The following is a 23,680-nucleotide window of genomic DNA, read 5'->3' as shown; positions in this document are numbered from 1 at the left end:
AATCTCTCTGTTTATTCAGTGTCATATTTCTTGCACCATTTGTAATAAAGTCAATGAATAAAACTCTCTGTGACTTTCTTTTCTTCTGTGTCTTTGATGCTGATATGACTTTCTCTGATTTAAGGTAAAAAATCATTCATGTTCCAATGATATTCAGTTCAATTAACTATGGTACCAATCCTTAGCTTGTGGCTTCTCGACAGAATACTTCCTTTGATGGCCCGACAAAGTACGGGCGTCAAAGGAAGGAATGTATACCATCTACACTCTTTAGAGAAAACCCTGGCTGTACGTTACGGGGAAAAAAATAATGACCATGGGAGAAAACTCCCAATATGTGGGACCATTAGCTTTTTGTTTTTCAAAAACAACTCCTTCTTTGTTTATGAAAAACAAAAACAATTTCAAACGTTTGCTAGGTGTCCATCATGTCTGACTGTATTGTCCATCAAATTTTTCATGCATTGACAGGAACCTCCAAAACAGCAGTTCCTGTCATAGGGCGAGCGGACAACTCTAAATTTGGTGGGCGGAGGTCCCTCAGGATGTTGGCTGTATTGTCCTCCACCATCCTGACGGAGTTAACTCCATCCTCAAAACTCTAAATCAGGCCCATAGTCTATCTTATCTCTGTCATGAGATTGGAATGAAGTCTCTCAATTATACCGTGTTAGTCACTTCTTAAGAATCCCTATGCAATTGTTTAATAAAATAACAACAACATTAGATGGCGATATGTTACTCGGATACAACATTTCCATTTCGGTTTTTTCTTTTACAAATCATTGTTTTCAGATGTTTTCATCTGATTTAAACTGAACCAGAATTAATCATTCCAGAATGCACTGAGTTGCTGCAGAACAAGAGGTGTGCTCGTTACATGGAGTTTTTTGGTAGTCCTATATCTGGTGCTGGTACATTCCCATGGCTTTGTGAGTAAGAGCAAGTACATAGCTTTAGAAGAATAACCAGCTTTACCTAGTCTTGCAAAGGTTCTTATCATCTTCATTATTAGTCCCATCTGCAGGCAAATTTAAAGGAGTAGGGGCATTTGTGGAGCACGAGACAGATAATATCTGTCCTGGACAACCTCCGGGAGGGCATGGATACTAGTCATCCCCAGGCCCTGGTCCTCCTTGATCTCTCCGCCGCGTTCGACACGGTGGACCACGCCATCTTACTTTCACGTGTCGAGGCGGCGGGAATCGGAGGGACGGCCCTGCTGTGGCTATCCTCCTTCTTGAGTGGCCGCACTCAAGCAGTTCGCTTGGGTGAGTACTCAGCTGACTTTCGCCCAGTCCTGTGCGGGGTCCCCCAAGGATCCTCTTTGTCCCCACTGTTATTCAACCTTTACATTGCCCCCCTTATTTTTGCTTTACAGCAGCTGGAGGTCTCTGTCTACAACTATGCAGATGATCTCCAGCTTATCTTCTCTCTTTCTTCTTCCCCCGGGTCAATATCTAATTTTCAGTTTATCATGACTTTTATCCAGGACTGGATGAACTTCAACCACCTGAAACTCAATCCCGACAAAACGGAATTGGTGTTGACGGGTGGTTGTTCCAGTCCTTGGTCTTCTTCTTTCTGGCCCCTTTCTCTAGGTTCCCCACCCACTCCCGTTCCCTCTGTCAAGACCCTTGGGTTCAAACTCAATAATCAACTTTCCCTCCACTCTCAAGTTAGTGCTGTCGTCTCCTCAGCCTTCCTCTCCCTCCGGACAATCCGCAAAGTCTCCCGTTTTTTTCTCCATCCGCCCTCAAATTAATACTTCTGGCCATGGTGACGTCTTGCTTGGACTACGGCAATGCCCTCTACCATGGCATGCCAGCGTACCTCGTGAGGCGCCTCCAACTGGTTCAAAACCAGGCGGCTCGCCTGGTATTCAATCTACCCAGATCACAACATGTCACGCCCCTCCTCAAATCTTTACATTGGCTCCCTGTCCGGCAACGTGCCCTATTCAAGCTTGGCTGCATCATCTTCAAAGCCCGGTCCGGCTCCACCCCGTCTTTCATTAGCACGGCGATTCACGATTACACCCCGTCTAGAGAATTGCGCTCTGCTACTCATCAACTTCTCACTGTCCCTCGCTTCAAACGAAAAAAATGGGGAGGCTCCAAATTTTCTACCACGGCCCCTGCCTTTTGGAACTCTCTCCCATTTCATCTGAGATCCTGTTCCCAGTAACCCCTCTTTCGCAAAGATCTCAAAACCTTCCTTTTTACCCAAGCCTTCCCTGCTTAATCTTCCCTTGTCCCCCAGTCTCTCTGTCCCTTGAGTACTAGTATCACATAGCACCAAGAAACCGCCTGGTGTACGCGCGCTCTAGAAATATTTTTAAACTCAAACTCACAGCTCAATAAAGGGCCTCCCACAATGCTATGGGTTTGCCCATGGTGTAATGGACTGACATTCTGTGCTACTTCTGTTAAAATAACTTGGAACATTCAAACATTTGGGACCTTTAGACTGATAAGATAGTGCCAGCATCTAAGCCAGTTTAAGCATTAAGAGCTTCATGTCATAAAATCACAAGGTGTGTGGCCATTAAAGTAACTACCATCATGTACAAAACGCTTTCATTAAGTTGCAAATCTCATTAGACAAAATAAAATAACTTCTGTGATAGTTTCTGAATTGCAATTAGGAGGGTTCATGAAAGGGGTTTCCTCCCTCTCATTTTCAATTCGGAAAGGATTTCATTGATAAGTTGTGACTGCAATTGCTGTTGCAAGCCATTGATGAGCTAACAACCACCTAGTTAGAGTGATAACTAATTTGCAAAAGGGAAGCTGCCCCCTTAGGATAGGATGCTGGCAGCCTGGGCGGAGAGAAGTTTTCCAAAAACTGCCAGCTAAACTCCCTTTTAAGAGAATGGCTCATATGCCCACACTTGGAGAATGGATACAAAAAAAAACAACGTGACCATTTGGACTATTTCATTTCATAGAGTCTTCATTTCGATTATAAAACCATAAAAGACATTACAATCAATTAAAATTGTACTTGTTAAAAAATACTTTGTTAAGAATAATTAAGTCATGGCGTTACTGTAACAGACACGATGATATGGTTAAAATAAGTATTAAACCACAATTCAGTGACTCATATATTATAAAACAGTTATTATAAGAAGAATATACATTTTTTAAATAGGATAGCCGTACGACATCTACCCCATTATACAAACATAAGACTGAATCAAGCTACCCCACATTCACGTACAATTTACACAAATCAGGTCACTGTGCCCTCAGTTTATTAGCCCAAATCATCCATACCCAACTCAGGAATTTAGGAACAGCAATAACAATAGATTCCTGGGTACATGTCTGTAAAATCCTCAAGGTTTCGATGGCAACTCTAGTGCCAAGATTAGTACATATGGGTTTGAGCCATTTCCTCCTTGGTGAGCTGTAGGCCGGGCCAACAAATAATATATGGGAGATGGATTCTGACTGTACCAAGCACCTAGAACATAAATCTGTTGTGGGCTTGTGCCATCTACTAGTGAAAGTTCTAATTGGCAAAGAGCCTACCCTAAACTGGTGGTAGAGCTTCCTGTCCATTGGTTTTGAAATGAAGTCCCTGTAGGGGTCAAGTCCTGGCTCGTGCTTTACCAATAGGAAATCCCTGGTCAAGGTAGATCCTGTAATGGAAGAGAAGCGCTTCATCTTCTCCAAATCCATTTAGACAGCCTTAAGCTCTTTTTTTTAGGGGAAGGCGGTCGATTCAGGATTCTCCCACAAGTTACCCATCCCCATTTCTATCAAGCTTTCTTTTATATACTGAAGCCATCTGATCTTACTTAGGGTCCCAACCCCCCTGAAATCCAAAAGGGCTTTAGCATACAGTAAAAGCTCAGCGTGGCCCATAGCCTTCTCCAAAGGGCTATAGGCCTAAATCGAACAAGGTCCTCAATATTATGACACCCTAGATCCAAAAATAGTGGCACCAGTGGAGTAGATTGCGGCAAACCTATTAGAGCCCTCATGAATTTATTTTGGGCAATAACCAGGGGAGTGGTGTCCTTGTGGCTCCATAATTCTGCACCATATAAGATATCGCTTATAACTTTGGTGTTGTATATTTTAAGGGCAGAGGCTATAGGTTTGGTGAGTGAAAGCCTATGTTATTTTAGGAGGACCCCAGCCAGCTGTGCATGCTTCAAAGCAAGCATGTCAATCTGTGGCTTCCAATGCAGCTTCCTGTTTAAGGTTATCCCCAGGTAGGTAAACATGTCAGTCTGCTCTAAAGCAACATCATTCATATAGACTTTGCCCTTAGTAGCTTTAGATTTGTGGAGAACCATACATTTTGTCTTGTCCACATTGACAGCCAACTCATGATCACGGCAGAACTCCTCAAAACGGGACAGAGCCACCTGTAGCCCGGATTGAGTCTTAGATAAAATCAAGGTGTCATCCGTGAACATGAGTAGGTGGAGTTTCAGGCCCCAAAGAGTTGGTGCATCAGTAGGATATGTGGAATAATATTGCACTACCCTGTCGATGAATAAAGAAAAGAAGGTAGGCGCGAGAAAGCATCCTTGGCGCACGCCCTTTGTCACTGGAAATGTATTAGTGACCTCTCCATGTGTACATCATCTAACCTGAGAGTGATTGGAGTCATGCAGTTTAACTAGCATTGCTAGCAACTCCAAAGGCATCCCCACATCTAAAAAAGTTATCCACATTTTGTTTCGGGTAACCAAGTCGAAAGCAGACTTTAAATAAATGAAAGCCGCATATAACGTGTACCCACCTACGATAGCAACCCTCCAGTAAATCATCACAAACCTGAGCACCTGGTCAATTGTGCTGGTATGGGGGCATAAAAAAATAAAGCAGGCAGATATATGGGGATTCATGGCTGTCTCTCGAGTGTCTCCGTTCCACTGAAAGGTCTTGCAACAGATTTGCATGCATGAGGGACACCTCAAACTGACTGCTTCATAGAGTTCCTAGTGCATAAGATTGGTAAAATCATCTTTCAAAATGCACTGAATTTCATTAAAATGACCTTTCAGCTAGACTAATCTAAACTTTCAAATTATGCATGACAAGTAAGGATAGCATTGGATACATACCTTATATGGTTCACTGAAGAGGGGGTAACTGTTATCAAGCTGCCATTCAGTTAGTGGTTCTTCCTGGGTCCTTTTTTCCCTTTCTTTCTTAAGCAATACATTCTTATCCTGCTCAAAGATGCTGCACCAAGAGATAAAGAAACAGACAAGAGAGAAAATGACATATGAGTCAAGAAGAAAAATTCTTCTCACACAAGAACCTATTACTTCAACCTAAGCTACGGAATCTGTTAGATACGTGCATGGTATGGAAAGTGCATACATTCAGCTTGAAAACTCTCTAGGATCGACAAACTCACAAATCACAAAGCACTGAGGAAGAGATACCCGAAATTCCCAGAAAAATATAGGTGAAGGGTACAAGATAAGCCTTTTCTTTCTTCACTCACCACCTTGAGGCTCCTCAGCAAGATCTTCCCTTGAGCCTCTCACTGTAGAAAATAAGGTTTGATGTATTTCCACCTGAGGTTAATGATTTTTGCCTCTGGAAAACTGTTATTTTGAACAGTGGGCAGACCAGTCCAACCACTCCCCACTGCATGTACCATTTACCAAAACATGAAAACACTTTTTGTAATCAGATTGCCACTGTTGACCTTTTGTAACTCAGTTGCAATTTTCACACAAGTTGTACAAACTGCAAAAATTTAAGAGAAATTCTAAATGTCAGCCTTCAGAAAAATATTTCTTGGCTCACATTTGGAGCAAAATCCTCAACATGTGATTTGAAATTTCCATGCAGGAAAACAAGTCAGAACTATGGGCCTAATTATGATGTCAGGTGGAAAGCAATCCGACAGCTCGTAGGAGGCTTCCGCCCGACATCATAGGTTTCCGTCTGACTGCCATATTACAATTCTGGCGGTCGATGGGAAACCTGTGGGGAATTCCGTTGCACTTCTGACGGGCTCACAGAGCCCGTCAGGGTGGCAGGCAGAAAAGTAAACCCATAAAGACGGCAGCCTTGGCCACGCCGTTGGGTTTACAATGTCACTTTACATCTGCCATTTCATGGCGGCCCGCGAGACATGAAAAGGCGGGCAGAAAGTGACTCTGCGGTCCTCTACCAGGACCTCCTTCCCTCTGGCCCTCCACTATGGGGCCTGGGGAGGAACTTATGGTGCCCCCTAAACCTCCTTGCAGCCTGTGGCTGGAGGAGCCGCTGGCCACAAGAACTAACATCATATGTTCACTGAAGGGATAGGATGTTTCTTTGATTCTCTGGGGACAGGAATGGGGTGGCTTTGGGATGAAATATGTGAGGGTGTGGGTAAAACAAAGTAAGACTTTGGGTTTCCATCTTGACAGGCTGGCACATGAAGAACTGTAGGTTTGTATTGACAGCAAAGTATCGCTGTGGAACAGTACTGAGTCATAGTATAAAATATGTTAGGAACTTAATGTATGGAAACATTAGGATGAGTAGTCTTGGACAGTTATCTAAGTATAGTATCTACAGTCCAAGAAGGATTTGTTTATCCTTCTCTTAAGAATGCTATTTGTATGGCAAAGGTGGTATAGGAGTCAGAATTTTGCATGAGAGAGATGAGCAAGCGATCACTTGCTGGTTGAACTGAGAGTGATGGGGTCGCTGAGGTAGATGATTTGCGGAAAGCTAGTTGCAGGGTTGGGGCTGTTGAGAAGAGTGCTCAAAGAATACATAAGACCTCAACCAACAGACCTAGCTCAAGTAGGTGTAATCATTGTGGGAGTACTTTTCATGGGTCAGAACCACAAAATATGTGTTATGCCATTGGTAAAGAGTGCAGTAAAGGCAGCAGGAAGGGGCACTGTGCATGCATATGTAAGGAGTTGCCTAGGTCCAAGGTGGCTATGATGTGTGATGATTAGCAGATTGAGTTTGGGTGATGATGAGGGAGTTGAGAGAAGGAAAACAAGACCTAAGGCATGGTTCACTGTGAGAGAAGCTGATGTGGAGCTTATGGTGGAATCAGGGTCCAGGTATACTATTATTTCTAAAGATGTTTTTTATAGGTTTTGGTAACACGTGGAGCTATTCCCCAAATACATGTGTCCTAGTGAGTATCAAGAGGAGGAAATAGATATCTTAGGGTATTTTAATTCTTCCATCAAGTTCACATCTTGAGTGATACAAGGGAAGGCATATGTCTCAGAGAGCAGTCCTCCAATCTTAGGATGGATGCATCAGTACAATCTCTGTATCATTGTGAACCCAAAGGAAGCAGAACAGGTCACTGTGGTAGGGAACAATAGTGTGGAGATTTTGAGTGAGGTAAAGGAGGTGTTTCAATTGGAGTTGGAGGTCTTGGAGGGGTATGTCCACAAGATTTGTGTAAAACCCAGTGTGGTGCCTATAAAACACAAACTACGAAAGGTTCCTATTGCGGTGAGGGAGGAAGTAAAGTATGATGCTGCGTGAAATGGTGGAGTAGGATGTTTTTGAACCTGTTAAAGCCTCTAGTTGGTTTTCTCTGGTTGTGATTGCTAAAAAAGCCAATGGCCATTTGATGTTTTGTGTGGACTTACGCAGTGTGAACCAGAACATTTTCACTGATAGTTTTTCTCTCTCTAATATTAATAAGGTACTTATGTTGCTTAATGGTGGTAAGTACATTTCAAAATGATATTTGAAGAGTGCTTACCATCAAATTAGATTACATGAATCTTCCAGAGATGTGACAGCTTTTATCACAATGGGGGAGATTCCATTTCACTAGAATGCCATTTGTTTTATCTTCGGCAGCGAGGATATTCCAAAAGGGTCATGTCTCAAGTGTTGATGGATTCACTATTATTATTATTATTTATGAATTTATAACGCGCTCGGCTACTCGTGAGTGTCCCGGCGCGGAACCATAGGGAATGGCAGAGGCCTTCACAAGAACAAATGGGTCTTCAGTTTTTTCTTGAATATACTTAGTTCCTGAATGGTACGCAGGACCAGAGGAAGAGCATTCCAGGCAACTGCTGCTTTGACTAAAAAGAAGCGACCCCCTATCCTCTGATGCTTAAAGCAAGGGACCTGGGCCAAGAATAGAAACGAGGAGCACAGAGAATGCATAGGAACATAGAAAGAGAAGCGCTTCTGCAGATAGAGAGGGCCATACCCGTGGAGCACGATGGGCCATGACCAATATCTTAAATTTCACCGTAGCAGCCAAGGGCAACCAATGGTACAGTCACAGCTGAAGATGAACACTGTCTCTAGATGACAGACCCGATAATAGCCTGGGCGCGGTATTCTGTACCACCTGTAGCCCCTTCAGCCGGTATCCAGGAATACCAGCGAAAAGGGCATTCGCGTAGTCCAGCCGAGACAAGATCAACGTGCAGGTAATCAAATTACCATGCCGCTGGAGGCAAAAGGGGAAAAAAGCACCTAAAAGATTTCAATAAAGCAAAACAGCCACCGGCCAGCTTCTTGATGTGGCCAGCAAAAGAGAGGTCTTTGTCGAACCAGACCCCAAGATTTTTTGCTGGATGCCCCGTGGAGGTAGGACGTGGGAACTCAGGGGGCCAGAGCTGTTCTCTAAAATTCACAGGGAATGAACCAAAAAGTAAAATCTCTGAGTTCCGCTCATTACACTTGAGCTGTGCCTCTGCCATCCATTAAAAAATAGATGATAGGCAGTGTTGGGCCCGGAGTACCGAAACTGCCCCCTTAGCCCAGGTAAAAAGCAGCTGGGTGTCATCTGCATAGGCCAACACCTTAGACTCCAATGTCTCTGCTAAGTATATCAAGGGAGTCATATAGATATTAAATAAGAGGAGACTAAGGGAAGAGCCCTGCGGGACACCAATTGCAACTGACTGAGAAGCGGAGGAACAAGGGGGATCCATATCTGCTATGACCACCCCTCCAAGAAAGAGCGGAGCCAGTCCCACACAGCACCCGATAACCCAATCCTGGCCAAGCGTGACAGGAGCAAAGAGTATGGGACAGTATCAAACATGGCTAAGAGGTCGAGAAAAATAAGCGCCGCCCTCCCCCCGGCGTCCAAACAGTCCCGAATAGCCTCTGCCACCTCGACCAGCACTGTTTCCGTCCTGTGTTACTGCCGGAACCCGGATTGTGCTGGGTAAAGCAGTCCCTCCTTTTCCACATAATCCGTAAGCTGTATATTAACCGCCTTCTCACAGACCTTTGCCAGAGCAGGGAGAAGGGAGATGGGCCGATATATCCCTGGACAGCGAGGGTCAAGAGACTGCTTTTTCAGGAGAGGCAAGATCTTGGCCTTTTTCCAAGCCTCGGGGACCACCGCTTTCTGGAGGGAAAGATTGATAATGGCATTCACTTCCTCGTTAACAACCTCGGCTGACGTTGCCAACATCCTTGCAGGGCAAGGGTCTGAGGGTGAACATGATTTTAAACCTTTAAGCAGTTTCAAACAATCCTAAGGATCGACAGGCTTGAATTCTGACAGTAAGTATCCCCCATCAGTCAATGGACACTCCGGGACGTCAGGGTCTTTGACAGAAACTGAAAAGAAGTACTCTGTCATGAAGTGTAAAGAATTGGCGGCTGCCTGGGCTGCAGAGTATTTTAGGACGTATTCACAAACATTTTATGAAAGTTTTAACTCCGGGTGGGGCTGGAAAGGGATCATCCAGATTAGAAAGACTGGTGGCTCTGTTGCAAGAATTCATGTATTCTGTTGAGTACATTCCTGGATAGTATAGTGCTCAAGCTGATGCTTTGTCCTGATTATCTGTGGATTGGAAGGTGGTTGACGGTGATGCTGTCCGTAATATGGAGAAGGAGGGGGCAGTGACTTGGTTGGAGAAAGTTGCTTGGTATGGTGTGGGGGGTTTTCTAATGAAGAGTGCGTGCAAGAAAAGGGCAGAGATGTCGTTTTGCAGGAGGAGTGCAGGATGGTGGTGACAGGTGGTATGAGGGAAAGCACAGTTGCAGTGCCAGTAAGACCTTTTGTGAAGTTACTGGATGTATTATCTGTTTGTGATTGGACTGTACTGATGAGAGGGGACAGATTCGGCCTGCTGGGAATTTGAGGAGGAGGGTCATCCAGTTGGCTCATGAGGGACATTTGGGACAGACTATGACTCAAATTTTAGGTGGCCTGGGGTAGATGTGCAGTGGGTGGAAAGGTGTCTGGTGTGTAAGGAAAGTGAAAAACGACTTAAGGTTGGGGTGCAGGCTGAAATGGATCATATTCAGGATCCAGGAGAAGTGTGGCATATTGGACCTCTGAGCTGTTTAAATCAAGATCTTAAATTTGCTATGGTGCTTGTGGATGCTTATTCTAAGTGACTGGATGTCATATTTATGAAGGACATTTCTACAAATAATACTATTGGCAATTTGAGTGGAGTTTTTAGGAGCGAGAATTTTCCTCACATTTTGTTGACGGATAATGGCACGCAACTAACTTTTTGTGAAATGAAGGATTTATTTCTGATCATGGTATTAAGCATCACCATACCACATTTTAAAATCCACAAGGCAATAGTATTACTGAAAGGATTGTATGGTTAAGGGTACTGTACAGTTAGCCATGCAGGGTGGTTTGGATGTTTGTGTCGCAGTCCAAGAAGCTGTGGGCACATCGTACTACCCTGAATGTTGTTCTTAACAAATCTTCTTTTGAGGTTATGCAGGGGCTTAAAACAAGGACCAAGTTGGTGCCTGGATGGTTGGGACGCAGAGAGGAGCCATGTGTACCTAGGAATGGGTCTAAGGGTTCCAAGATTCAGAGAGGTGATTGGGTGATGGTCAAGGATGGTCATTGTGGCAGGGTTATGTTTACGTTTGGAGGCCCATTCAAAGTCAAAGAGGTGTTTGAGGAGTATATTGTGCTGGAGAGAATGGTATTAAGTGGAATAGACGCAGATTGGCTTTGTTTCAGAAGGGTGGTGAATGTAGTGAATCGCACATGGAGGGTGATGAATGTTGTAGAGGTTGTATGTTGACGGGAGACACTGTGCCTAGTTTTGAGAGTAATGGAGTGAGAGATACTAGCTTTGCTGGTAGTAGCAGGTTGAGTACGAAGAGAGAGAAAAGCCCATGCCTATTTACGTGATTACAAGCTGGGCTCAGCTTGAGAATTGCAAAGGCTCAGTGAATATTGCAGGAGTTGCATTTTTGTTCTTATGCTATGTAAACCTGAACACTTTTATTTTTCAGAAGATATTAATCTTTGTTTCTTCAAATATGAGTAAGCTGTTGCTTATGACTATGGTTATTTTCTTTTTGCATTATTTGTTCTATTTCTTTTAACTTGTCAGTTGATCTTTTCCTTGAAACCCCTGTGTTATGGGGAAGGGAGGAAATGTGTCATATTCATATTATCAGAACAGAACCTTTGTGTTAAGGTTCTGTTAGGATGTGGGGTTTTGAATGGGGAGGGCAGTTGGCTCTGGGGCTGGCATAGGGAAAGGTCACGTCTAGGTGGGCTGAATAAAGAGGAACTAACCAAGCTTTGGTGCTCTGGTTATTTACTACATAAAGCTTAGATCAACCATTGAAAATTACTAAGTACTACTTTCAAGGGAGAGATCTGAACAGTATTCAGAATTAAGAAAATTACATTCTTGACAGAATTCCTATATACCCTGCAAACGACTGAGGGGCATAGTCTCCAGTTTTGTCCCTAATTTGTGGAAATATAAGATACTTAAATGGTCTAGAAAGTCAGTCTTTTACTGTTCCCATAAAAACAAAGGTGGTCTGGGTCCAAGTCTACCCCAAAAGTATGTATCTACTGTTTAAAACGTCCCCACAAGCTATGAAAGTGTGGAATGTATGTCGTTACAACGCGTGTTATTACCACGATTACCGTTACAACGCAGTTTTTACAACGCAAGTTGTTACAACGACTTGTGTTGGGGGCGCTGGATAGTGGAATGGTTTAATTTACTATTCCAACTCCAGTCCCCGTGGATAGTAGGGAAGGTATTGGATAGTAAATTAAACTATTTCCTATCCTCCAGCGCCCTCCAGCGCAAGTCGTTGTAACGACTTTCGTTGTAAAACCTGCGTGGTAACTGTACCGCGTTCTAAAAGATTTGTGGTAAAGGATGTTCCCCAAAGTGTGGAAGATCTTAAGCAAAGAGGAAGCTATGCTTGCCGTGAAAAAACACAGGAAACCTGAAGCAACTGGCCTTTTGACAGAGGATTTGGTTGTAAGTTATTAAAGTTGTTCTTACCTCTTGAACCAAGGGCTTGAGGTCCAAGAAACTGAAAGACTGGCGACTTTTGCGGCACTGAGAAAGAGGTTAAAATACCAGTCTTGAATATCTGGACACTTTTCAGCATTTTGTCATCAAGCAAAAACATGTGTTGCTACATGTGAGTAAAACTGTGGTTTTAAAGGGCACCATCCAAGCTCATTACCCTTTCCAGCTGAGGGCATTTATTTAGTTCATAGCCAAAAATGATAGCATTGCTGCCCTCTAATAGCCATTGTTGTGAACCACGGACGACACACGTCCAAAAACTATTTTTTGATTCAAAAAGCATGTATGTGTGTACATATGTGTTCTCAAGTTGGTTTCTATCATAACTCCTCATCAACACTTGAGAATTACGTAACTTTTGTGTCATTTTGATCATTTAAGGTTTTTTACTTTTCGTCTAACTTGGTTTGGCATGTGCACTTTTGTATTTCTTAGTTCTAATGTTGTTTTAGTGTTGCTATGTCTGAGCCAGGTACAATTTTCTCAAAGAAAGGCATTGTTGGTCACGCTACCAAAGGGAAGATCAGGATCCTCAGAGAAATCACATAAGTTATTCATAGCTAGGCTGTTTTGATTTTCTTGGAGCTCAGTCACAACTCTCAACAAGAAGGGCTGATTTAGACCCTAGAGTGTAGCCGGTGGCCCATCAGGGATGTGGCTGTCATCTCCTCCTCCACCCTGGCTGGACTATCGTCCGCCAAACTAAGAGATCATCCTCGGCACTGCACTGATCTCTGTATCAGATGCAACAACATTTTTCTCCTTGCAAATTATGCGAATCAGCCCGTTTGCGATTGCAAAAAGTGCTTTTGCGATGCATCAAACCCAATTTTGCGAAGCGGTAACCTGTTACCGAATCACAAAATGGGTTTGCAATTCGCTATTTGGAAGGGCGGTGTTTAGGGCGTCCCTTCCAAACAGCATATCCTAACGATATGGATGAATGTTTTGTGACTGGGAATGCGGTTGCAAAACATTTGCATTTTACCACCTATTTTAGGTAGGTGGTAACACATTTGCAAATGGGAAGGAGTCCCCAAGGGTCCCCTTCCCCTTTGTAAATGTTTGTAAAAGCATTTTTAAGAGCAGGCAGAGGTCCTAGGACCACTACCTGCTTTTTAAAAAAAAATGAAAAGAAAACCTTTCATTTTTCTTTTTGTAAAGCATCTCGTTTTCCTTTAAGGAGAACAGGCTGCTTTACAAAAACAGATTGCTTTATTTAAAAGCAATCACAGACATGGTGGTCTGTTGATCTCAGCAAGCCACGATACCTGTGATTTTTGCAAATTACGACCTACCTCATTAATATTCATGAGGTAGGTCATTTGCGACCCCTTAGGAATCGCAGAAAGTGTACGGCACACCTTCATGCATGCCGTTTTGCGATTCCCAAATTCGCAATTGGGGAATCTAAAAAAAAAAACTTGATACATCTTGCCAAAAAGTGCCTTCACATGAACCAATGCCACAGCAGCTCCCGTGAAGCCATATCCACCATATTTCTGCCAACCGCCTACCGAACTATTTAGTTTTTTCAGACACAAGCCCCCAAGGCAGGAGTTTGTTCCCGAAAAACAAAAATATAATGTCCCCCTTACTAAACCCCATGTTCGAAAGTATAGTAACACATCCTGTCCCTGCTCTGCAAGCGCTTGTAAACCAATCTCTCGGGTAGCACTTTTTTCGCTTTCCGATGCTCTCAACATTCACCTGCCATGTGTATGATTTTTCGAGTGTAATAACATAAAGTGCTTTGTTGCCCATTTTTAATAGGTCTGCGCTCTGCAAGTGCTCCAATAACATGTCAATAAAATGAAAAGACATTGGGCAGGTGTATCGTCTGGGCAATTGGTCTGTGCATTCCCATGGCCTTGGATGTCAACAGTTTCTTTTGCACTATTTTAAAATCATTTTGAAAACAGTCGCAGCGGAGGGTCACACATGAATGCTTAAGAACCCTGACAAAAAGACTGGAAGCAGTTAAAGATGAGATGGTCACTGGAGTGATAAGCACATGGAGCACGTGAGCATCTTTCAAGCGGTGACATCTCCTCGGAGTGGCATATGCGGATTCTGTTTTTGCACAATAGCGCTTTGGCTGCAATTCTTTCATTAACCACCTCCCCAAAGAGTCCTCATCCTTCCCTGCAGTCCTGAACTTGCACGCAGCCCGTCTCCTGCTGCGCGCTGCTAATTAGCCCCGAGCCGTCAGGCGACTCCTGAATCATTCCTGACTGACTTGAGAGGAGCGCCACTTCTGAAAAATGCAAAGGGACTGAACTATGCCAGGGCATCAAGGAGCTGTAATGCGTTGGCGATGACATGAAGAGTGAGCCAATCAAGGCAATTACAGCTAAAAGGTGCGCGCGCGCGGAACGCAGCTGGTCGGAAGGAAGCGGTGCCCCGCCTGCTCATAAATGAGCTAGGTACTGCCGGCCTGATGTACTAGGCTGGGTTTGTAAAAAGTGGTAAGAAATAGTGCAGTGACCTTTTGCAAATCCAATCTGGTTTGGCGCACCAAATCTATGTAAAGCTAGGTCATTTTGCAATGTAAGAAATCGAAGTTGACCGCCGTGTCAGCTTCTTAATTAGTCTTCATTAGGTAAGTTGCAAATTTTTACTCATTCTATTGGCCAAAATCACGTGGACGGTGTCCTCCAAGGATCGGCAAGCCACCATGTCTGTGATTGCTTTTAAATAAAAAGAAACCACAACAAAAACATGATTTCCTTAAAGGAAATAGGGTTTAATAAAACATTTTACAGTTACAGTGAGAGTTGTCCAGTGCAAATGATGTTGCAGTGTGGTTGCGTTACCCATAAAGGGGTTCATAAACGTATCCATCTTGTCTCTTTCTTTCTCACATTGGTAATTTATTAAGATTGTGAGCGCTGTGAAGTAGAAGTTAGAAGAGACATATTACTATGTATAAATAAATAAGTAAATAGGGTCCATTCACTAAACAGTTTCAGTGTACAAGTTCACCTTCCACACAAACATGACAATTTACGAGTGCATGGCATTTACAAAAAGTGACCTTGCAAGCCTAAATCCATTTGCACATTCACAAAATGTCCTGACAATAGTGTAATAGTGCGCACAGCCAATTACAGCTCCAGAAACAGGGTTCACTTTCCAGGGTGGAGATGCCCTTTAAACCTTGGTACATCCACACATTTGTAGATTATGGGTATTCTCAAACTACTCTCTAACTCATGTCCTGGAACTGGTTTCTATTGTGGGAGGGAAGACATGTAAAACTGGTGTGGTTTAGAGAACTAACAGGCACATGCATCAATTTTGGCTTTTGTGATTCCTTAATTGCGATTTTTAAGGAATCGCAATTAAGGAATCGCAAAAGCCTATGCATGTAGAAATCGCTTAAAAAATAGCGATTTTTAAACATTCCTTCATTGTGACTCGCAAATTGCGAATTTCAATTAAGGAATAGCTCCTTATTCATTCCTATGGGCCTAGAGGCCCATAGGAATGAATGGGAAGACATTCTCAATTTGCGATTCTCAATTAGAGAATCGCAAATTGAGAATGCAATTTCAAGGGTGCCAGGGTGTCAAAAGGACACCTTTATGCACCCCTGAAATTGATCTGTGCACATATGTTGCGCACACACATGCCCTTATGCGCAACATGAAACTTTGAAAAATGCACAAAAGTGCATTTTTCAAAGTTTTTGCAAATTACCATGAAGTTCAACTTCATGGTAATTTGCTCCCCCTATTTGCGAAATCGCAGATGTTTTAACTTTAATGCATTGCATTTAAGGAATTGCAAAATGCGAGGGCCTTGACCGTTAATTTTGCGATTGCAAACTGCCGATTGTTTTCGATTCGCACCGTTTGCGATCGCAAAAGGCTTTGATGCATGTACCTGTACGTTTATCCACTGGGAAAACATTTTACCTGAGGAGCTAAAAAGTTTTTAATACAAACAATGCCTTTGCAACAATATGGTGACATTTTCCCTGTACACACTTGAACACTGCACAATTGTGCATGAAGAAGTGCAACCAAATTGGCACAAATGCTACATCATAAAGGGTTAAGACAAAAACAGACGTTTACAACGTGTTGCATATTTTGAGGCATATTCTGGGAAACCTTTGTGAATTACAAAAAAGCAGGAAAGCTTACCCATATGAGGTTGGAAACCTGCAAATTCAGATATGACTTTTTTTGTGGGTTGAGCCCTCAGCGTGTTTTTTTCTTACTGAAAAGTTACATTCAGAAAATCACATTTATGGTAAATTGTACAAACTCCCCAGGATAATGCGATTTTGTGATTTGCAAAAAAACCCACCACCAAATCTGCACTTTTGTTAAAATACCACAGTTTTTACAGAGTGGCCATAACAATTATAATTGTGCTTTTAAATGAGGCTTACTCTCCTCTTATGGGCTCTGTACTGCTGTTGAGCTAATAAAAGGAAGTTGAGCAACTGGAGGCAGAGGTGTTAAGTTCCTTTGTTACCTGCCTGTTAACCAGGGCTTAATTTGAGCCGGAGCCTGCCGGTGCTCAGCACCGGCACTTAATTATGGGGGCCGGGTCTATCACACGGCATTAAGTGCACCTGTCCTCCTGCCTTCGAATTTATTTTTTTTTTAAGTCGTGACTCGTGCGTGTCACTGCGCACTGACTGATGACTCTGGCACACACAGAGAGCGTGGCGCTGCTGTGCTACTGCTGTCAGTGTTGTGCCAAACTTGTTGATTCACTTCGATGATGCATGCACTGGCAGTACTTACTGCTTTGTCGGTGACGTCACGTGCCTGCTGCTCCCAGTTTACTCTTAGTCTCTCTCTCTTTAAGAGTTCCCGGCCGCAGCGCGGATCAGGGCCCCAGTGGGCGGGACACTGTTCAGTGTTGTTGCAGAGGCCAGGGCAAGGCACTGGGCAGGGCTTTGCTGCGGGGGTTGGGGCTTTGCGCGCCAGAGGAAGCGACGCGTGCGCAGATTGCATGCAATTGAATGCCATGCACGCCATTTTCTCTGCCCGCCCCAGCATACCCGCACCTCTCCCTGGCCCTCGCCCAGTATCTGGTATTCGCCGCCCAAAGTTGCTGTTACTGTCTGTAGCACACCATGGGGGCCTGGGATAATCCGGATCGTTAGTGCTGCTGTCACGTCCGGAGAAGAGAAGGTGAGGCAGAAGCGGCGTGGGACTCAGTCTGTGTCGACTAGTCCTCGGGTGCACTCTTGACTGTCTGTGGTGAGCAGGGCCTCATTCACGTTGCCAGACCTGTGGCGAGCCGAGGCCCAGGCCTGTGTGTGAATAATTATTTTTCACTGACTGACTTGCTTCAGGCACGGATTGGAGCGAGTCTGCAGCTATAAGCTGTTAAAGTGTTACAGAAATTCACGCTCTGCAACATAAATAAGTAACATCATTATGCCGTGACTAGTGAGCAGCCAGCTACTATTCAAAAATAGTAATCCTTATTACTGCTCCTCTGGTGAGATTAATTGTGCCTGCTATAGTGCGCAGCGTATGGTATGTATTGCTTTCATTATCGAAATGTTGTCAGGGGCAAGCAAGGGTAGAGGATTCATACTTTCAGTTAGTACTTTCTCCTTGCAGGAGGATCGGTGTCCGGACAATACTATTGAGAACGCTGCAAGCTCGTCTATAATTGCTCTTTGCACTGCAGAGACATTAATCTGCTACTGATGACATGTGGTACAACCTTTATTTTCCCAGTGCAGAGAGACTTGCTATGTTAGAGATGAGGCAGACTGGTGATTAATGTTGTTCCTGCTGGAGAGAGGTCAGAGTTTTATCTAGTGGCAGTTTCAGTTTTTACTTTAACCATTAGGTAGCCCAGAGGGTTAATATGCTTACTGCAAAGAAAGTCTACTAGCATATTGTATTGAACTGCATTATATGTGGATAGCTCAGTGGGTTGCAGCTTTTGTCACAGAGATCCCTTTGTTACATGTGGTTCAGCCGCAACTGAAGCAGAGTTTGTGGTGGAGGGTGCTAATTTTTAGAAATTAAATAATCGCTTTAAAAGCACCTGCTGCAGAGTTCGAATTTCTTGTTGCTCAAATGAGTGGGATTTCTGATATTTGTTTATTTCTATTGACTTCATTGCATGATTTTGGTCGCAAGAAAGTGCCACACATTTAGTCATTGAATGACTCATAAATCCACTGCATGTATGAAAATGTCACACATAAGCAATCTGAAACATTACCAGCTATACTCAAATGGGTGTAATTTCTGCTTTCTATATGATTCCCTCGTCTTCATTGCTTGATTTTGCTCATGAGAAAGTGTCACTCATAGTCCTTGAAATGTCACTCATAATTGCACAGAAATTACGAAAATGTCACACATATCAATCTGAAACATTGGCAGCAATGAGTGTGGTAGCAAACCGCAGCAGTGCACCAGACTGCCTAATCTTATAAAACCAGTTCACTGAGCAAAGACAGTACAGCCAGCCAGTCCAGCCGGTGTGTGTTCCTGCCGGCCGGACCGCCCAAGCCGCAGTGTGTGTGAGGGCAGCTAAGGTGCCACAGAGGGCTCTTAGGTCACAGTCACAGACAGTAAGAGACTCCGGGGTCAGAGAGTAGTGGCGTAGTTGGAGAGAACGCGCTCCCTGCAGCGGTGTCTGTTCCCACTTCCCAGGCTCCTGTTGAAAGATTCATGGCGGCTGGGACCAGCCCTTACCAGGCTGAGCCCCGTGGCCCAGCAGGTGGTAACTCAGGCAGCAGGCCAAGGGAAGAAGTGCTGGCACCGGCCCTGGCCATAGAGGTTTGCCTCAAACTTCTGGCAGCGAGCAGGAGGGTCCTCGGAGGGGTGCAGAAGGCTCCAGAGGGTCTACAGTAGAAGAGAGGCTCTTAGCAGACAATGCTTCAACAAAAGAGGCAGCATGGGACTGTGGAGAGAGGTTCCTAGAACAGGGACAGCAGGCGACAGGCTGGGGCTATGGAAAGATGCTCCTATGCCAGGAATATTCAGGGACAGCCTGGGCTTGTGGAGAGCAGTACTGGGAGAGAGGTTCTTATCTTAAGAATCTTCAGCTCAGGGAGGGACAGGCACAGGCTGTGGCTGTGGATGACTTATGCAAATTCTTCATTAGGTATGTTTAACTGCAGTTTCTCATGATGTAGAGTTAATTACTTGAGCCAAATGCACTCAGTGCATTTTACACCGCCTGGGTGCTGCTTCAGGACTAAGGAGGAATACTTCTGTGATATCTCTTTTAGTGAGTTTCTTGTGGCTGTAAAATCCCATTTAGAGCGCTGTAATATCAGAACATTGTGCTTGTCTAACCTGCCTGCAGTTAGACAGTAATGTTTTTTTGAGACAGACTGCATGTGTGATTTGAGGCTGATAAAATATTGAGTGCCGAACACTAACCTGGATGTACCTAGAAGTAGAAGTAGTAGGGGAACCTCCTATCAAACCTTACTATGATTAAGGCTCCCTTGCTGAAATTCATCTGTCTTTTTGAAGTGCCAGTTGAGGAAGTGGGTGGAGCTAATAGAGAAAGTGGGTGGAGCCAATGAAGGAAGTGGGTGGGGCCAGAAAAAAGTGGGTGTGGCCTCCGACAAAGATTTGAGCACCTGCACTTCATATTTTACAAATTAAGCACTGCTGTTAACAGCTTGCAAATGCACAGGTCCATCCCCTTCTTCTAGCAGGCTACAGCCCTGCTTCCTGCATATCCCTCTGTCTCCCCAGGCCCACTACCCCCCACGGCTCTTTGTCCTGTGACACCCATCACAACCCTGATGCCCCTTTACTGCTCTCTGCCCCTACCCCCTCCTGCTCCTCCTCTCTCTGTGATTCATGTGGCTGAAACTTCCCTTTTCCCTCACCTCCACCTCAGGGCCCTGATCTGGCCCCTCCCCCATGACCACCACCCCACTGAGTCTCCTGTACCCTAATTCATACTCTGCTGTCCTGTGCACTTTTGGAACAGTGCCGCCTTAATGCATGGGCATGCTGGGAACTTGCCCAGGGGCCCTACGAGCCTAGGGGCCCCATGTAGACCAGATTTTAACACAGATTTTCCATTAAACATTTTTATTCCTGTGAGTGATTGTGCAGGCAGGGTCTAGTGTACTGCTTTGCACAGGGGCCTAAAATGCTGTTAAGATGGCCCTGCTTTGGAATGGTGGTTATCGGATGCCAGAGAGCGCAGAGTTTTCTAATTTAAATCTGTACTCTCTGACATCAGACAGCATCCTATTCTGAGGCATGGTGCTGCTAGACACTCTGCCTTGGTAGCATTTCCAAGATTGACAGACCCAAGCGGTATTTTTGTGACAGGCACATTTTCTGCCTGCCATAAAAATACCACAAATGGGACATTAAATTTAGCTTTTTAGCAGCAAAATCCTGTCTATGTAGAATAAATAAATACTGCCATTTATGTTTTCTCAAAGCCACACAACTAGAACACGCAGTGCACTGGTTAGATGGGGACAACAACTGGGAAAAGACCCTGCTGGCGGTGACCCTCGAGGGAAGGGAGCTGCCCGAATTACTTATGATGGGGGCAGGAGTACCTCTAGCATGCCCATATATAGTGTGGCATGTGACAAAAATGTGGGAAGTGGTGGTCTGAACAGTACTGAAGAGGGCTCCTTATGTGCTGGATAAGCCCTTGTGGGTGGTCCAGCCTTTCCATCAGATTGCCGCATCAATGTCAGTGCGGAGGTGGCGGGAGGGGGGCTGCCAAACCATGGGCGATCAATACGTTAATGCAAAATATTTCACATGCATACAGTCGCTAGAGGTGTCCGGGCAGGGGCCCGGTCAATTCCTTCAGTATGAAAAAATAGTGCAGGTGTCCAGGAATCTTTGGTACACATTCCTTGATGAGTCCCCCGGGATCCCAGACACTACAGACATTGATGGTGATGGCTAAAGGCCACCGGCTGATCTCACATCTATATAGGGCGATCAGGGATGACTGAGTGAAGAGCGAGTTACCAATCCAAGCAAAATGGGAGGCATTGACAGGGGATCAGATTACTGATAAGGACTGGGTCAAGATCCATGAAGCGGCCAAACAAACGAGTGCTAACACGCGGTTTAAATTAATACAATTTAATTATGTCCATCAAACGTATTTGACCCTGAAACTGCTTAGCAGGATATATCCAGAACGGTCAGGTGTGGAGAGACAGATGCGGAGTTCATACACATGGCTTGGTCATGCCCTGAGCTCCAGGGTTATTGGGAGACAGTTCTGGAGGCATTGCTGGGTGCAACAGGGTGGGTGACAGCAGGAGAGATGCAGGTCGTGTTTCTGGGACTGTTGCCTCAACCTAAAAATAAGAATCTTAGTCGAAGCTAGTCCTTTTATTGCTGGTACTCGCAAAGCGGCGGATAGCTATATCATGGATGGGTCGACGTCCGCCCAGCTTCTCACAATGAATCCGGGATATGCAGGAATGGGCGACCACTGAGGTCGTTCGAATGCAGCAGACCAGACCAGATGAGAAAGTAGAAGACAATGTACAGGCTTGGAGAGCAATGGTGGCGGAGTTGGTGGCCGGGGGAACAGACGGAGCAGATAGAGACGTAGCAAGGGGGAGTATACACTCCGGACATGAGTCAGACGATACAGAGGAGATGAGAGAGGCAGGGTAGCCCAGTTCTTTTGGAGGGGTAAAGAAGGAGTAGAGACGCTTGGTTCATTAGGGTACATCAAAAGGGAGGTTACACCAGACATGGATGGGGTAGGGGGTGGGGGGGGGTTGTGTTGAGGAAGGGCGGTGGGAGGGAGTTAGGTTGGCTGATCCGCAGTACATAAGCCTGGGAGGCATGGGCAATAGCAGAGATCTGCGTGATTGTTCATGATCAAGGCATCAAATATAAGAAACAGGGGGGGAGATGTCTGAACTCGGATGAAGTGAGAACAATTGGCATTGTATGCACATGAATATGCACATGGCAGTGGCACATGTCGCTATATATGGTGTTTGTCTGTACAAAAGATAAATAAAGATATATAAAAAAAGGAAAACAAACTTGAATTTCAAAGTAAGGCCAAATTATAATATTCTGCCTATGCACTAATGTTTCTCCCATGTTACCTGGTTCCTAGTTGCTGAGCCAGTGTGAGTGTTCTGAGTGGAATGTTGGTGTGATAGAGATTCATGGAATGTTTGGGTGCCTGTGTGGTGAAGTGTGACAGTTGAAGATGGGCTGAGCAGCAGGCAGGCTGCTACTGGTGGGGCTACTTTACATGCAAACTAACCTGTGATTTAAGACCTAATAAACAAGCATTTACAATGCAATGGTCTCGGCATTATTAAAGGTAGAGCTATTGGCATAGCTCATTATTTCTTTTAAATCTTAAATAAATGGCATTGTCATTTACATTGCCAATAGCTTAATCGTTAAATAAATGGCATTGTCATTTACAATGCCAATATGTTAATCGCTCGCAAATGCATTTACACCCAACAAGAGCCACACACAAAGCCACCCACACACACAGAGCCCCACACACACACACACCAGAGCGCCACACACACACACACCAGAGCGCCACACACACACACACACACACCAGAGCGCCACACACACCCAGAGCCAGACACACACACACACCCACCCAGAGCCAGACACACACACACACACCCACCCAGAGCCAGACACACACACACACCCACCCAGAGCCAGACACACACACCCACCCAGAGCCAGACACACACACACACACACACACACACACACACACACCCAGAGCCAGACACACACACACACACACACACCCAGAGCCAGACACACAAACACACACACACACACCCAGAGCCAGACACACACACCCACCCACAGCCATACACACACACACACACACACCCAGAGCCACACACAGAGCCATAGCCACACACCCACCCAGAGCCAGACACACACACACCCACCCAGAGCCAGACACACACACACACACCCACCCAGGACAAGATTATTAGTTACAGTTCTTGAGCTCACACTCCCCCCCTTATCTACCAAGACAAACACAAAGCTGTGTCCCTCCGCGCACACCCTCATCCAGCCAAGTGACACTTATTTAACTTGTCCCAAAAGATTTCCACCCACACCTAAAAAAATTTTAAAAAGTAAGCGTGCTAATTGGCATATAGGTGTGACATAGCTTCTTTCCAGTCCATTACTGCCTGGTGTGCAGTGTATTCACCTAGGAACCTTTAGGACTGGGCTGCTAGAATTGAACAGGTGTATTAATCTCGTGCTGGTTGCCATGTGCACATATGATCTTGCCACGGAAGACAGCATGCATATTTCAAACCAACTAGGAGGGTTCATGGCCCACCACTAAGATGTGACCTGCAGGTCAGCAGAGTTTCAGATCCCGGCCAGGTCAAGTCAGCCTTTCTTACTAACTCGATGAACACCAAACATTAAACAGTACTAT

General features: G+C 44.7%; 1 protein-coding gene across 1 annotated transcript in view; it reads right to left on the bottom strand.

Annotated features, from left to right (window-relative positions):
- Window positions 1-23,680, bottom strand: part of AFF3 (ALF transcription elongation factor 3) — a 2,122,574-nt gene that overhangs the window by 1,704,739 nt on the left and 394,155 nt on the right. The window contains exon 2 of the mRNA XM_086936175.1: window positions 5,090-5,210. Within this exon, the coding sequence (XP_086792301.1) occupies window positions 5,090-5,210 (121 nt within the window). The remainder of the gene's footprint in view (window positions 1-5,089; window positions 5,211-23,680) is intronic.

The sequence above is a fragment of the Lissotriton vulgaris genome, chromosome 8 (genome assembly GCF_964263255.1).
Source record: "Lissotriton vulgaris chromosome 8, aLisVul1.2, whole genome shotgun sequence".
In the NCBI taxonomy this organism is placed as follows: domain Eukaryota; kingdom Metazoa; phylum Chordata; class Amphibia; order Caudata; family Salamandridae; genus Lissotriton; species Lissotriton vulgaris.
This window is presented reverse-complemented; position numbering and strand designations above follow the sequence as displayed.